This window comes from Cottoperca gobio, chromosome 7, assembly GCF_900634415.1.
Source record: "Cottoperca gobio chromosome 7, fCotGob3.1, whole genome shotgun sequence".
Classification (NCBI taxonomy): Eukaryota; Metazoa; Chordata; class Actinopteri; order Perciformes; family Bovichtidae; genus Cottoperca; species Cottoperca gobio.
The window spans coordinates 7833181-7850438 of NC_041361.1; the positions used below are offsets into that span (position 1 = coordinate 7833181).

A 17258-nucleotide genomic window follows, 5' to 3' on the forward strand; every position below is an offset into this window, starting at 1 on the left:
CAGGCACTCTGCTTTGAAATGAATAACCTGGGGATATGTATGTATGTGTGTGTGTGTGTGTGTGTGTGTATGTGTGTGTGTGCGCAGGAAGGAGGAGGATGTTAGGGGTTCCTCGGCCCTGGGTCTCTCCCTATCTTTGTGAGTAATGATTCAGACTGCCAGTGTGGTGGTGCCGCCCCATCTATAACCATTTAGACACAGGCGCACATACAAACAAACACAGACACATACATGCACACAGACACACACACACACACACACACACACACACTCACACACAAAGAGAAGATTAATCAGACAGGAACCAGGGCAGGTGGATGGACATGGCAGCAGGCTGGGTTCATCCATTCAGTCCTGAAACAGACACGCTGTAAACACACAGGGAGAGTTTAGGTGGAAGCAGACGCTGACCGACCAGCAGCCTCACTGACAGCTTCACTAACACAACACAGGAGAAATATTATATTTTCACACATACCGTTTATTTTACTGCTGCCCCACACAGTTCACCATAGAAGAATATACTGAAACAGATCCAGTTGAGCATGTAACATTAATGAGAGTAGTAGACTATCAAATATCTACAGTGCTCATTGTTCTCTAGAACAGGAAAACATTACTCACATGCCGATGTAAACAGTGCAATAGTTGCTGTAATGCTTTCACCTGCCCATACAGGCTGTGACGACATCCCTTTCTAACATGCAGCCAACTTAAGTGATGGGAGGAAAAATCCATAGCCATCTTTTTGTGGCAGAAATATATTCCAAAGTTCAGCTGAAGCTGAAATGAGGTGTTGATTAGTCAAATAAAGTAAGTATTTTCCCACATTACTGTCTGTTCCATACAAAATTCCCCCTTTTTGTTTCTCAAGACAGTGTTTCTGCCACAGAGGGAAAGTAAAACAAAGAGGTCATTTGTGTTAAAGTGAGTGGAACCTTGGAAAACGTGTTTTGTTGTTTTGATTCAAGCCTCTTATTATCTTTGCCTGAACTTCTGCGTGCATTTTTTGCAAATAGATTTTGTCAGCCTTCACTTAAATTCAAATTGTTTAAGGAAAAGATATCTTCATGCCAAGTGTGGACAGGAGAAGCAATTACAGCAACCAACCTTAACATGTATGATGTGTTGAAATGACATGACAACATATAATTTATAACTTGCGTATAAACTATCCGGGTGCACAGTGTTTAACCTGAAATACAAAACAACTCCTCTTAAAGTGTAAGAATAACTGTTACATTTTAGAACAAAGAAAAATAAATGTGTTTATAGACTTGGAAATGGATAAACGTGTCAGTGTGAGGCTGCACTTCTGAAAACATTCAGCCAGTAAGTAAAACAACCATTACATTACGTGATGTAAGTGAACATGAGTCCTTCGTAAACAGTGCTTGTCCTGTGGGTTTAGAGTAGGTCGGGGTGTGGTCCAGTGGTCAGGGAAATGGCCGGATGACCTGAACTGTGCTGAGTCATGTCCCAGGTGAGGGATAGAGCTGCCTCCACTGGGCTCCGGGACGTGCACTTAACCTGCAGTAATTACTGGAAACAACACTGAGAACATGGCAACATGGAAGTCGTGGAAGTGGCTCGAAGATTTCAAATTACTCTGAGCCTCCTGGGGCACACTGCGGGGAAGCCTGCAAGGATTGCAATGTGGATGCTCAAGTTTCTTAACATCCTCTGGATTTATCAGGCTAGAGCCCATCTCTCTGAAACAAACAACTGAGGATATCCTTTGTAGCATAACATCTGTAATACAGAGACAAATATAATATAACTATGGACCCACCAGTAGTGGCAATCGCACTTGTGTGGATAATAACCTTACAAAGTAGAGACACAAACAGTCAACATTGATAGGGGTAACAGTGAAAGGGAGGAGCAGAGGAGTACACCAGAGAGCGAAAAGCAAGAAATCAGGAGGTAGAAGAAGAATAGAAATAGGTTACAGAGAAAAAAAGAGGACAAAATGAGTGGATAAAAGAGGAAAAGGAGCAAAGAGAAAGAAAGAGAGAAGGACCCTGCGAATGAGACCCAAATGGCTGCTAAAAATCATTAATCTTGTGGGGATCTGTGTCAGCGAACGGCGGCGACACAAAGAGCTCTCGGAGCAGCGAGGAGAGCAGCTCAGTGACCCGAACCCAATTGGCTGAGAAAGGCCCACCAGGCTTTAATAGACTTTTGCTGATCCGACACTTGTTTGCTAGGAGCCACAAAGAGGCGATTGCAGGGGCTGACAGGGGCCTGCAGGCCCAGGGGCTCCCCTCCTGGCCCATGATAAATGACCCAGGGTGGGCAGGGCCAGGGCCAGAGGAGAGGGGTGAGAGAGCCAAGAGGCAAGGAGGTCACCCAGCGAGGGAGGGTGGACTGAGGAGAAGAGGAGAAGAATAAAAGGGGATAGAGAAGAGTGGAGAAGTAGAGATGTTTGATAAAAGCGACGTCTTCTGATCCACAGTGAATGACAACAAGTCCAGAGATTATGTGTGGTGTGCAGGGAATGTGTTGGGTAGGAGCATCCCGATCCTCACGGGGGGGGAGAAAAACACAAGGAGAGAAAAAACGAGAGTAGGTGAAAAAAGAGGGGTAAGGAGTGAACAATCAATGAGAGGAGAGGTCTGAAGAAAAGATGCCGGCTCTTATCCCTAAAAATGCCCGCTGCAGCACCCACCCACCCACCCACCTCCAGATCAATCAAGCCCACACACTCATACAAAGGCATAAAACTGACCTTGGGTCAGCTATCTAACAGTGCTCACGGCTAAACAGTTAGGGAACAAGTCTTGAACAAACTCTTAAACGTTTATACATTATAAAAAGTCCTCTCAGATATTACACAGAGCCATTTGAGGCCTATTAAAACCCTTTATTTTCTCTTAGCTTAATAACACACTGGTGTTGTATATACTCTATATGATTTTATATATGACATGCATTTTCCAGAATATTATATGAACTGGAAGTTTAATATAAGCCAGGGATATGGTCTGACAGCTCCATATGCAGACAATTAGAGAAGGCCATGAACAAAGGATGCTCCTCAACACTGACATGTTAATGCCAGACAGAGTTTCAGAGAGCCCACTGATTCTGTGCAAAGCTAAAATAATACAATAAAGAAAAGAGTCTATTTTATGGGCAACCTGAGGCATATGTCAATTATCTTTTACAAGAAACAGGTGCTCCCCATGAGTAGACATTATCATAATTATGCATTCAATACATCATGGGAGTTTAGTTACTTGCATGTTTCTTTAGAGTTACAGTAGCCAGTTATTGGCACAGAAAACGCAGATGTAAATTGTGGTTATGACCAGAGAATATGGGCTTTAATTATGTTATGCTTGCACTCTGATATTTGGTTCTTGTGGTGTCGCCTACATTTTGTGGTTACACAGCCCCAGTTTATGATAAGACCCAATGTTATGCATAAACCTCAGCAAAGAGCCAACTGGAAGGAAGCCAAACTATTGTACATAGCATTGCAATTTACATTAATGAAATGACCACAGCAAAAGGCAGATTTATTGTGTTTTCCGCTGGGATTAAGCCAGTACAGTGCATACTGACATTTATTTGTTGTTATATTTACAACATGTCAATCAGAGACATCTAATCTCAGAAAAGGCCTACAATTATGCCTTGGCCTCACTATCACATGTTTATATCCTCTCTGTCTCTCTGTCATTTCAATAAGGACTAAGTTCTGAAATTGGAGCTGTCTGAATGGGGTTAGTGTAAAAAGAAAAAGAAAGACTGCACGTCACCGATGATACACATCAAACTATTAGCAATGAGGAAATGCGCCACCAGAGGCGCCCTGTCACAAGAAATAAGATCTAATTTCCCCTGCAAACCCAACTACCTTCTCACCGGGTAAATAGTGAGCGTGTGACTGCTGTGATAACGCTGGTGAAGAATTATGATTGTCAAAAAAAAGACCTATGCACGAGGCAGACAGCTTGCAGGAGTGATTTTGCTGAGAGATAAACAATTGATGTTCACTGTTAAATCAATACTTTTTCATATTAATGAGATTGCCAGTTTTTGCACTTATCTCACCTCTTGTTGTTTTCCTGAAAGACTCCTTAGTCAATTATCCCTGATGGGGATGTTAGCTTTCTTCAGTGGCTGGCCTCTGCCTGTTTACACAGACGACACGTCTGAATAATACATGTTTTCACAGAGATAATCGATCAGTCTGAAGTAAACAACAATGACAGAGTAACTGTAAACGGAAGATATTAAATTAGTGATGCAAAAGAAAAAAAACATACATTTTGACTTTTGTCTGCGCAGTAATTTCATTTTTCTAGTGGTATTAGCATACTATTATTATATGCAAAAACACAGAGTAAGTTAATCAGGGAAACACCTGTTTACATTCAGGGTGGGGAAATGGATCATACAGTTAAAGAGATAACAAATACATTTTTAATAAGTTGTAGCTCCAAAATGTCAGTACATAATTCAACATGAATCTTCGCAAGTGCCATTTTGAATTATAGAAAATTGACAACGGGATTTGTCGACAGATTCCGGTGGTTTCCATTCCGTAAAACAACATAGACCAAATGGCAGTTGTATATCGCAGTGAGGGAAAACGCTGAAAGGTTGAAATTTACATTTGCATTTATTAATTATCCAAGTTAAAAACTCACTTAAAATACATTTTAAAATCAGCAGTTGCTGCGTAATGAAAGCGGTTACGGGTAAAACTTTTGGACGTTGAAGCCGAGGCAGCACGAGCTCTGCGCGTCTCTTTTCTTCCCTCCTGCGTCAAAGCTCATCAAAGCAGCACTTCCGAAAGCACCGTCTCTCCATCTCCATCCCTCACTCTCCCTGTCATGGGCCTTCCACTTCGGATACCTTCCGTTTTGTTCTGCAACATTTCCACGAATGGTCGGGGGGACCATTAGAGTTAATCATTACGCACGCCAAACGGCCAAAAGACGAGCAAATAAAACCAACTGTTTTCCTCAGAGTGAGACACAGAGTCTGCTTCTGACTGTAAAAAAGTATTCCTCATAGTCACTGCATCCTCCTATACAGACGAAGTTTGAGCTCCCACAGATGCAAGCGATCTTGGCAAGGCATCCGGACAGCAAGTGCACATGCATAGATCGGTCCTGGAGCAGAATACAAATCCATATTTCTGAGGGGAATCATGTCTCTTCCGATAGACAACACCATGGGCCTACTGTGTGAAACCAGCGGGCCTGTTGCAGGTGTGAGATGTGAGATGTGAGCTGTGGGAAGCTCTGCAGCCACTGCAGACTCCATGCGTCAACTGTTAAATGTGTCATTATAAAGGTGATTTTATTTCTGTTATTCATTCCTAAAATCCGTAGGATGGGACTCTCATTAGGGGAGAATAAGCAAGCATCAACACTTTTTTCGCTGTCCATAAGCACACGGATCACTTAATAGATCATTAACCACCGATATGCTGCTGACATGGACGCTTTTTTACATCTCGTCTCTCCATTACAGCCCGTTATTACCGAAGGGGGAGAGCCGCCGGCAGGCCTGCCTGGATCTATTAGACGTGGACTCAGGCTATATTAGAGAGCATTACGACCTAATGGGGCTGCCGTCGGGTCGGCCTCGCTGGGAAGGGGTTTTTAGAGCAGCTCGGCTCGGCACGGCACGACTCGCTTTGGGCGCTTTTGAAGTTGGAGCTGAGAATTGAGAAGCTCGCCTGCAGTTAAAGGGAATTAAAAAGAGGATGACTGTAACTTGAACGCTACCTGCACGTTTTTGATTGTGCAGTAAAAAAAAATTTTGAATTTGTATTTGAGTTCATCAGTATGGGGTGATATCCTGGCGCTCTGAGGCTAAAAAAGAAAAGGTAGTGAATGTCTAAATAGGATTATTAAGATGTTAGAAAGGTTGAGGATTAATCATAAATCTCTCTCGATAAAAGCTAAAAATCCCACGAGGAATAAATACAATTCACAGTCACTTAAACGTGAACGTTAATTAGTCTTTAATCAAAATAGCCAATTATTATAATGTGATTTTGGTCCAAAATAATAACAAAATTCTCAATATAATAATAACAATAATCATAATTAGAATACTAACAATAGAAATAATAAACGATGACAAATAGGTAAGTGTTAAGCATTCGTTTCTGTAAAGTTTCTCATTAATGCGTTATTAAATGTTGATATTCTCTTGTGTTTTAGACTTTGCATTTTTATGATTTTGTATAGTTTTAGCTTATTTTCTTACCTTCATAGATGTGTATAACAGTAGGCTATATGTCAGTCTTTTATACAAGCTAAAATATCATTAGATTCCCGAACTACAACTTTAAAAGAAAAACTAAATTAAACCATATTAGGATATTATAAATTAGTGGGTACGGGTTGTAATTTATGACTGGATTCAGAGTTCATCACTGCTGCACAACTCAAACTGATTAAGAATTTAAACCAAACAAATAAGCCCTTCATTATGGATCTCATCTTTGGCAGCTTTCTCTTACATCCAGCCTGATCAATACGCTCTGGTCGCGGCTGTACTCAACCGTGGATATGAGGTGGAAACGAAATGATAATCCTATCGATCCATCAAATTGACTCATTTACAAGCAGATTCTTTTTGCAGGGAAGCGAGACATTTGCTCACAGTACTTTTTTTTTTGGCGGGCAATTAAAATACAGATCAAATCAATGATACGCACACACATCCTGGAGGATCTATTTTGGCCAAACTACCTGTTAGACTGTGTCAGCTAGATGATTAAACATGCGACACTGATTGTTTATGAGACTTAAAAAGACATAAATTAATTGTTGTCAGTCATAATTGCAGGATGTGACCTTTAAAACGAGCAATTAGCGCGGAGAAAGAAAAAAAATCCAAGCTCAAAACAAAACGAAATCTATGTAAGCTCCATCATCGCTTCATGTGTTGCCCACGCAGGGGCAGCCTTGAGCCTGTTTTCTGGTGAATCCCCTGTTGTGATGCTGCACGGTGTAAAATAAAGTGGCCGAGCCAAGAGGAGCCTGATGTGGGAATCCGGGAGTAATCACAGGCTCTGAACAAAGTCAACTTTACTTTCACCAGAAAAAATACACTCAACCCATAATGATTATAACACAGGGTTATACAAATACACAGGAGTGCTGTGGTCGTATTGCAGCTTACATTATTTAAAACATCTATGAGGTTCAGTGCCAGAAGGTCACCATATAGTAAAGGATCACGGACATAAAATAGCATAAATGGTATATGACCGTGTTAAGATTTTTCATTGTGTGCTATAATAAAGTCTAAACCTTAAAAATAGACTGTAAACCAAGTGTGTTTGCAACATTGATAGCGGAGTAACACAGTGGAGGTATGTGTCCTTGTTTGCGAGAAAGGTAAAGATTCAACTTTTCAACACTGTTAAAATGTGTGACCTACCATCTTGACATTTATCTGCTGACAAATACAGCCTCACTTCTAATCTGTTACTTTCTGAAATTGCATGTAAACCTTATGAAAAGGTCGTTTAATAAGTCAAATAAGGCCATTTAAAATCAATTTGTTTAACGCTCTCTCATTGCAGTGCACTGTCTTTGTTTCTTTTAGAAAATGTTAGAAGTCAATGTGCATTTGAAAACTGTCATCAACAGAACGCTAGGATTTTCCTTATTAATCATTTTTATACAAACTGAGGTTATAATCTTAAACATTTTGTTAAATTCTTAAGTTTTCTAAGGAAGTTTTGTGGCAAAAAAGGGATAATTTTCATTGCGCTTACAGCATTGGAGTCTGCAAATCCCTCACATTACTCTCGCTGAGATTTGAAACGGTCATACGAGAAGACAAGGAGAGGTGCGTTACACCGGAGTCGTGTCCATGAAGTGAAGGCATTTCTCTCTACCTCTCCTCCCACCTTCTGTTTTTAGGGAAGTCGGTCAGCTGACTGTCTGTAGCTGTCAAGGCTGTATTGTGCGCCCTCATCTCCTCTGTGTTCCTCCTCCTCCTCTTCCTCTATTTCAGCGCAGAGTCCCGCTCCCATTGGAGAGCTGAGTGCTACGGATCCAGCCTTTCAGCTCGACGTCACGGTGCGCTATAAGGATAAAGCGCTGGCTGGCTCCAAGCGCAGTCTGCTGGATACCACAGAGTGGGAGCAAGTGAGAGAGGCGAGCCTTTAAATCTCTGCGGTGCAGAGCTGGAAAAGCTGCTTCTCAGCGAAAATCAGACGCCCTATTAACTCTGCTTATTTGCTCCTATTGTTTTCCTGGAGAAAAAAAAGGACTTACAACCAAGAAGTCGCTACGAGGACTGGTGCCCGTATCAGCGAACAGACGTGGTATTTCCTTTATTATTATTATTTATCTTTTTTTGTGTGAATACACTTCTACTGAAGGGACTGAGGTTTTACTTTTGCCCTGAGACGCATTGCTTTCTACCTCCCGTCTGGTCTCTCTGCCAGATTATCCCAGCAGAAGTAGGCTATATGACGCAAACCGTGTGCAGAGCATTAGTGTGAAAGTTTTCCTCCACTACTTTTTTTTTTTCATTTTTCCTTTTTTTCCACCGATCACACGGTGTTTCATGCTACAGCAAGTCTGTGCGCAGCGGTGGAGGAGCCAAAAGAACTATTGCATGAAACAAGAAAGGAGAGAAGAGACGCTGAAAAGAAATCGGTTTTTGCAACGCTCGCAAGTACCTTTGCAAATCTGCAAAAGAGTCGCGACGGCAGCATGAGTGCAGAGATGAGCATGGGCCCGGAGCTACCCAGCAGCCCTCTGGCTCTGGAATATGTCAATGATTTTGACCTGATGAAGTTTGACGTGAAGAAGGAAGGCCTGGCCGGGCTGGATCGGAACGGGGTGCGCCAGTGTATCCGTCTCCAACCCCAAGGCTCTGTGTCGTCCACCCCCATCAGTACACCCTGCAGCTCGGTGCCCTCCTCACCCAGCTTCAGCCCCACAGAGCAGAAAAGCCACCTAGAGGAGCTGTACTGGATGCCGAACAGCGGGTACCACCAGCAGATAGACCCCCAGACACTCAGCCTGACCCCAGAGGACGCAGTGGAGGCCCTGATTGGAGCCACAGCTCATGGCCACCCTCCGCCTCTGCATGTCCAACAGCAACTGCAGCAGCAAGGCTCTTTCGAGGGCTACAGGGGCCCGCATCACCATCACAGTCAACACGGCCAGCAGCACCATCACCCATATGCGGGGGGCATCCCGCACCACGGCGATGAACTGTCCGGGCACCCGGGCGGACACAGCCACCCACACAGCCAGCATCACCATCACCACAGCCAAGACCCCGACAGCCCGTCCCCGGTCTCCCCAGAGTCCCACCAGTCGCTCCATCACCGCCACCATCATCACCACCACGGCCACCTGAGCCAGTCGGGGGGGCACCACAGCTCCGGGCTCAACGTGGAGGACCGCTTCTCCGACGATCAGCTGGTGTCCATGTCGGTGAGGGAGCTCAACAGACACCTACGGGGCTTCACCAAGGACGAGGTCATCCGCCTCAAGCAGAAGCGGAGGACCCTGAAGAACCGGGGCTACGCTCAGTCCTGCCGATACAAGCGGGTGCAGCAGAAGCATGTGCTGGAGAACGAGAAGACGCAGCTGATTAACCAGGTGGAGCAGCTGAAGACAGAGATCGGCCGGCTGGCGAGGGAGAGGGACGCCTACAAACTCAAGTGTGAGAAACTGACGGGGTCAGGGGCCAATAACGGGTTCCGCGAGGCTGGCTCAACCAGTGACAACCCTTCATCACCAGAGTTTTTCATGTGAGTTGTCATAGCCTTTTCTTGTGAACCCCCTTACAACAAACTTTCCCCTCCATCCCCAACTTTCCTTTCTCCACAAATGACTGACTGGCTGATGAACAAACGATAATAATCTACACCTCCCATACTGTTTATGATTATACTAATAACGGTAACAATTATATTCATATTAGAAGAATAATCCATCGAATAGTATTCTCATATATAATCATCTCTCCATCCACGTGTCAACTGAGATACAAAGAGCAACGTAGAGTGTCTGATCAGTCGCAGCATCTTTGTAGATTAGTTGCTTGTAGTGAAGAGACTTTTTTTCTTCTTCAAGAGAAGAGGATCGGCTGATGAACTTTTTATTTTCTCCCTTTGAGGCTACGGTTTTGAAATAATCTGTAAATCGTGTGGGATGGCGACGAGGCCGTTGTCTTGTAATTCTGTTCTCCAAAATGACATTGTTATGAAACAACAAGCAGGCCTGGCCTCGCAGCCTGCAACACACACACGAGTCTCACATTCGACAAGTGGGCCCGTAATCTGAGAAAATCTCCAAAAGCAAGACTCCACTTTATGCAAATTTAACTTCTGTCTACTAACCCGTCACGGGGGGGGGGAGGGGGGGGGGCATTTTATGCAACATCTCATTGATTTATTGCCTGCTTGGTTATATTCGAATATATATTGAAACAAAAAATCTGCATTAAATATTAATCCTGCATGCTGGACATGTACGGTAATAATTTCTATTTTGTACTTTCATCTTCTCGTGTATATTAAGAGCATGTTTTTGATCTGCGCTTCTCCATAGTTTTGGGGGGTTAGAGAAATGCAGCGGGGACAGAACAGCAGGACTGCCGGTGCAGTATCATATGGTGTGGGTTTTCTTTGGGCTTGTAAATATTATGCAACCGCAAAACTGCACAACAAGATTGAGGAGGCTGGTTTGAACTTCTTTCTTTCTTTGTGTTGTGTTTTTATTTCATTTATTTTTTATGTTTTTTTGTTTTTTTTATCATGTGGGATTTTGATTGAGAGAGGAGTGCATTTCTTTCTGTTGCATTTAAATACAACAAACTTTTGTGTGTCAAGTGCACTTTTGAATGATGATTTGCAAGTTTTCATTTTGAAGTTTGTGCAGACCTCCCTCCAGGAAGACATACTATGATACTATATTGTGATTTTATTCAACTCAGGCCTACGTGCTAAGTTTTAGAGTGATATTTGGAAACATGTTCTGCGAAGCTGAGGAGGCAAACATGTGGCCACAATATTATTGGACCCAGATTGCACAAAAGAGGCGCATTATGGCGAGGTTACAAGTTTTCTACATACTGTTTAGCACACACAACGTGGGTTGATGCTCTCTGTCATTGTAATTCAACGTGGTTTTTGTGCCACTAATTCAAAAAAGTGCTGTTCTGCCTTTCTATTAACTCTTTAACGAACCACATCAAACCCAAACAAAACCTCTCATTCCGATTGGCGGCCACCTGTAGCATATTATCACTGGGCCTAATATTAATGATTTAAAGTGTTTAACAATATTTAGAAACAACAACTTACTTGTCAGGGGTTTTATGTGGAGTTAATATTTAGATAGCACAAGCATTTTAATACGAAGTTTCACTATTAATGTTCTATGTGTTCCTGATTTTTTTTCTGCCGGTCAGTAAAAAAGGGGATTCAGGTTGTACAAATTCTCAAAATGAAAACAATGTTTATGTTATGTAATACGTTTTTTGTCTGTTTTATTATTATTTGATGATTCTGGTTCTGCTGGCCAGATGCATAGTTAAAGTTTTTATTTTAATGATTTAAATTAACAAACTGTCATATCATATCGAATAAGCATGGTGCTTGCATTTGAAACTATTGTTGAAAAGTCATGCATTTAACAATCTTTGGTTTGTTACTGATTCAACTGTGTTGAAATCGAATTGAAACTGCAGCAGCGGGTTGTTGTTTTGTTTTCACCTATTCCATGTACTTTGCGATGATGGGGATCAATTTTCAATCCTGTTTGTATAAATAATAGTTAAACACTTAAATTTGAACTGTTCCATTCAGGCTGGTTTCTGTTTTGTGTTATTTTTGGTTGTTTTTGGAAGAAATTGTTTCCTATTTTGCTTATTAAAGTCATTGAAATGGCAATAATTACCTCTCAGACTTTTTTTCTGTCGCCATAGAAAAGATCTGTGATATGACAACAAGGCTAGGTGTAGACTGAGTTATATTAACAACATTTTACCAGTAATTAATAATCCCACACACTGCAGTGATAGTAGCGCCAGAACACACTCACTTTGTGCCAAAAAAAAAAAAATAGAGCCAGAGCTTTAGGAAAATTATTTTATCTTTTAATAACTTATTTGCACCGACCTCTAAATTGTCCTTGGCCTTTATTTTATTTTCAGACTTGAGAATGATGTGGAAACTTTTGGATCAAAGCCCACTGCCCTACTGTGATTAGATCACCGGGTCTGGCCGTTTATGTGGCGCTGCAGGGAGATTCCTATACATGCTGCTGGCCTCTGCTGGCATGCTGACTTCTGCAGAAACCCCACCGTCACAAGAGCGCACGGTAAAAGGAGATCTTTGACCTTGCAATATACCGGAGAAGAGATAAAAACCTCAGATTTACATTAAGTGGTAAAATAATTTGGGGTTTCGGCGTGCATGGCTTTGAATACACTAAAAGGTTCAATCCGACTAGTTGTTACACAATTTGAGTCTTTAAAAAAAAACCAGGCAGTGATGCGCGGAGCCAGACCTCAGCTGCAAAATAATCCCTTGTGCGCGCCTGCGGAGTGATATGTTTATGGTTAACATTAATGGAATTTATGATCGCCATGTGTCAACACTTTTGCAGGAGTCTGTATTCTCTTTTAATCATTACGGCATGCATATATGCGCACACGATAGTGTGCTTATAATAAGTTATCAGTGATTTCTATTAGATTTTCTTTTTTTTCTTTTTATGAGCGTGCAGCTGTTAAGAGTAAAAAAACATTCGTGATTTCAACACACAAAAGTATCAACAAACACTGTCGTTCTTCTATCTGCATGTCCGGTATAGTATGACAATAGAAGCAGAGAAGTAGAAGAAGGGAGTAAGTGTTGATCTGGTCCCGGTCTAGAGTTTCTGGTGTCAGAACATTATCTGCCCCGTGTCTGCACATTCTCAAGGACAAAACCGCTAGGCAGAGAATCAACCAATGAGACTCAAGGAAGGCAAGTCTAGTTTACATTCTCCCTCCCTCTCTCTCTCTCTCTCTCTCTCTCTCTCTCTCTCTCTCTCTCTCTCTCTCTCTCTCTCTCTCTCTCTCTCTCTCTGGACAGCCACTGCAGCCTGGGGGCATGAGTGCAGCTGGGGTGAACCAGGAGAAAGAGGCCTATATTTGCAGTTATGATAATAAACCAAAAATAACAAAAACAACTGTTTTTAGTTGCTTTAGGGGATTCTTTTCACCTTCTTCCTCCAAAAAAATCTGCACTGTTCGAATCACACAGAAGAGTAAAACAGGCTTTGTGTATTGTGAACAGTAACATATGATCAAATATGACTTCATAACTCAAGAAACATGTTGACTCTCAGCTGGACTCACAGAACTCAAAGAGCGAGAGGCTTAAAGAGATCACCAGAGAAAGCAAACAAATAAACAAAAGAATAATTTCTATTAAATGTATAAAAAAAAGCTGTCTGACTGTGAACTCTTTCACAATGAGAGGCTCAAATTCCATTTACGCCTCCCTATGATAAATTTCTCAAAGCAATATATTAATATCGAACCACTTGACAAGAAAAGGGAATCCTAATAATGTATTGACAAACTGATTTATAAATCAATACACACAAATGGATCCACTAAGAAGCATTTGTGTGATATGTTTTTGCATTAACACTGATTGCGTCATCAGTGAATTTGAAGTGAAGTTATAGTTGCACGATTAAAATGTTGCAGAGATGACAACTTATACGGATTCTTACCTGCAGGAAGCATTTTAAAATTGTGTCAGGAATAGCACATTTTTGTTGTGAGCCAATGATGTGTAGTGCTTTGTAGAGAAATAGTATGTGGGAAATTGTAAAAAAAAAGAAAAAAAAGAACGGGACATAGAAAGTAGGGGAGAAATAGGCAGAGGGGGAAAGTAGAGGAAAGCATCCGCATCAGCTCAGCGGAAGAGCCAAGGACACAGTGACCAGGCGTACTGTAATGATTTTAGTCTCCGATCACACATTCACGCCCCCCCACAGAGATCCTATCTGCATTCAGCCTGCTCTGCCAGCCTCTACATCCAGCTCCTTGCATCAGCAGCAGCAGCATCAGCATCAGCAGCAGCAGCAGCAGCAGCAGCAGCAGCAGCAGCGAAGAGCCGAGGCACGGTAGCCCTAAACCTGGCCTGCTTCCGTTCATCGCACTGGACCCCAGTTTTTAAGCTGCTGTCAGCTGCAGCAGGTCAACGGCTTGGAAAAACTCTCAGCCCTGCTGCAGGTATTTCAAAGCCTCTGAAGTGTGTGCACTTTTCTTGCATGCTCTTTACATTCAGGTCTGAAACACCATGAACTCATTTGCATCTTGCATAATTTGTAAGAATGTGAGGGGATTTCTTTTGCTTATACTACTGTATTTACTCCATTCACAGGGCCATATGGTTATTTTAATTAACCACCAGCCTCTATACGACTTGAACTTTGTCTGTGTTATCATGTTGATTTAATTACATTTAGATAAAACTCCATTTAGGAATTATGCATACACACACACAGAGTCAAAGATGAGATACACGCACACATGCCCACACACAAGCAGTCCAGTCCACTGCCACACCAGCGGCCCGTTGACTTTCATTGGAAGTGACTTCCCTGCTACTCTAAATCACAATGATTTCCCAGGGAATTAAAGCAGGCTTTCCCCAAGGGACACACACACACACACACACACACACACACACACACACACACACACACACACAAACAGAACATTAACCAGTTACTGAAAGGGTTTTTCAGAGTGTGTACGTGGGTGTGTGTGTTAGTGTTCACCGACTTATGGAAACACAATGAGAATAAGGAATGAAAGAAATGCGGTGCTCTAATTACTCTTTGTCTATCTGTGTTTTATCTTTTACTGTTCAGTGTTGTCAGACTCTCCTTGGCGTTGGAAACGGTTGCTAATGTTTTCCAACTAGTCCCCATATCTGAGAGGTGTGTGTGCATGTGTTTCAGGCTGGCTATTGGAATCTCACACTTGTCAGCGCGCTGGACCCGAGTCAATGGCAATCAATTTTCCCCATCTTCTTCTCCTTCTGTCTCGTCTCTTCCTCATCTCGCTCTCCATCCTCCTTAGCTTCATCTTCTCTACTTCAATCCTCAGCCAAGCCAAGCCCTGTCTGGAGTTCAGATCAAGATGACATCTGTGCGTTATTTATCCTCAGCCTGTTACACATACAAACAAACACACACAAATACAAAATCACACATACGCAAAGATGCACATTCTTAAATAATTGCACACATCACTCCTTTGAAACAAACAAACAGGTGAACGTAAATCTATTTTCTTACAGTATGTGGCCATTACATGCTGCTATACATACAGATACACACACTGACTTGTACTTTCATTTAAATTTGTGGTTAAATATTTAGTTTTGCATACTATATATTGAAATGGGAAATTGTACCACATCGTAAAATATGATTTTCCATATAATAAATGCTCACCGGTAACTTTACAATGGAAACCTTTTCTAACTGTACTTTCATATTATACTGTAATTACATCATCATTTATGAAAATATCTCTAAAGGCTCCATTTCCACATGGTTGCAGACGAGAAGTAGTCGCTGCTTTCCGCTGACCTCGTCCACCGCAGCCTCTCTTTGTGATGAATCTGTACCTTCATGGTCACAACCAGTCAATGGTCTGTATGATGGATACCTATGGCCATGGCCGCAGTGAGTTGATGAAAGTGACCCATGTGTACATTTCTGCTTCCGGGATGTGAAACCCAATTCCGGGTGGGATTGATCCATGTCTGGCCGCTGCAGGGATAAGGCCAGGGGGAGAAGATAAGAGCAGACACCGAGCGGTCAATGATACGTTTGAACCATCAACCTCTACTGCAAACAGGACGTTATAATGTCCCCCCCACCCCTCAGACTTTTAAAGGTATACAGACCATATTTCATCAGGACATGTGAAAGGCGCTCGCTGCTGTTAAAACTGCTGGCGTTCACTGTAAATCAGTGCTGAAGGAAGTATTCACATCCTTTTCTTATTTAAAAGCAGGAATACTGCAATATAAAATGTATTATTGAGTATTACTTAAAGTAAAAGTACTTACAATGCAGAAAAAACAACTGCGAGTGATAAACTATTATATATTATATTATTGGATTATCACTATTGATGCATTAATGTGTAAGTAACAATATTTCCCTCTGAAATGTAGTGAAGTATGAACTAGCATGAAATGGAAACACTCAAGTAGAGTACAAGTACCTCAAATTTACACTTAAGAGCAGTACTTCAGTAAATGTACTTAGTTACATTACATGGGCTCAGAGGAATCACAGAATGAAATAATGCAGAATCAGTCAGTTTGCAGAAACCTATTGGAATAATAAATTAATCGTTCAAGTTATTTATGAACCTAAACACGAAACATTAGATTGTTCCAGCTTCACAAAAAAAAGAAGGATTTTGGTAAATGTCTGTGTTTTATATCACGATAAATTGAATAATTGAGTGACAGTTGCAATTTGAATTTGTCACCTTGAAGATTTCCAATTTTTTTGACAACACCGTTTCTGACAGTTAATAGACTGAACAATTAATCAAAGAAATACTCAAATGAAGAAATTCCAGATCCAATTGTCCTGGTTAATACGTCTATAAAGATTACTTTCTATTCACCAATACACTACAGATGTATATCCCACCAGTCAATTAACTCTACCAAGTACCTGAGCACTGTTGGTGTGCAGTATCATCTCCACCCTGTGTATTGTGCTCTGGCCTGTTGTCGCCCTAAGATGTGAAGTAAATAATTGAATGGATCCATTAATAAATAAAGTGCAGGGGGAGAGAGGAAGAGGAGGGAGGGAGAGGAGGGATGGAAGAAACAGGTCACTCATCTTTACAATCACCGCACAGGGAGTGGCAAGACTGCAAACACGCTGCCACCTCTCTCTCTCTCTCTCTCTCTCTCTCTCTCTCTCTCTCTCTCTCTCTCTCTCTCTCTCTCTGCCGAGGTGTCTGGACATAATAAGCATTAGCTGTAGTGACCTCTGACTCTGAGCTCAGAGCAGGATGTGGCATTTCGACATATTTCCTCTCTGATCCAGCAGGACAGGGCTACTTCCTGTAAAACAGGTGGAGGGAGGCAACATAGAGCTACCACCACAGAGGCAGACCAAGTCTACCAGCCAAACTGCTCTCCAGTAGGTCTTGGTAAATTCCAAGTGGTGGGTGTTATTCCTACATGCTGTAGCCTGCTA

General features: G+C 42.0%; 1 protein-coding gene across 1 annotated transcript; it reads left to right on the forward strand.

Annotated features, from left to right (window-relative positions):
* The first annotated feature begins 8059 nt into the window (after positions 1 to 8059).
* On the forward strand, positions 8060 to 11905 carry mafba (MAF bZIP transcription factor Ba). Its single transcript, XM_029436436.1, has one exon. It carries the CDS (start codon positions 8709 to 8711, stop codon positions 9762 to 9764), a length of 1056 nt encoding a protein of 351 aa, XP_029292296.1. The 5' UTR covers positions 8060 to 8708; the 3' UTR covers positions 9765 to 11905.
* The last annotated feature ends 5353 nt before the right edge of the window (positions 11906 to 17258 follow it).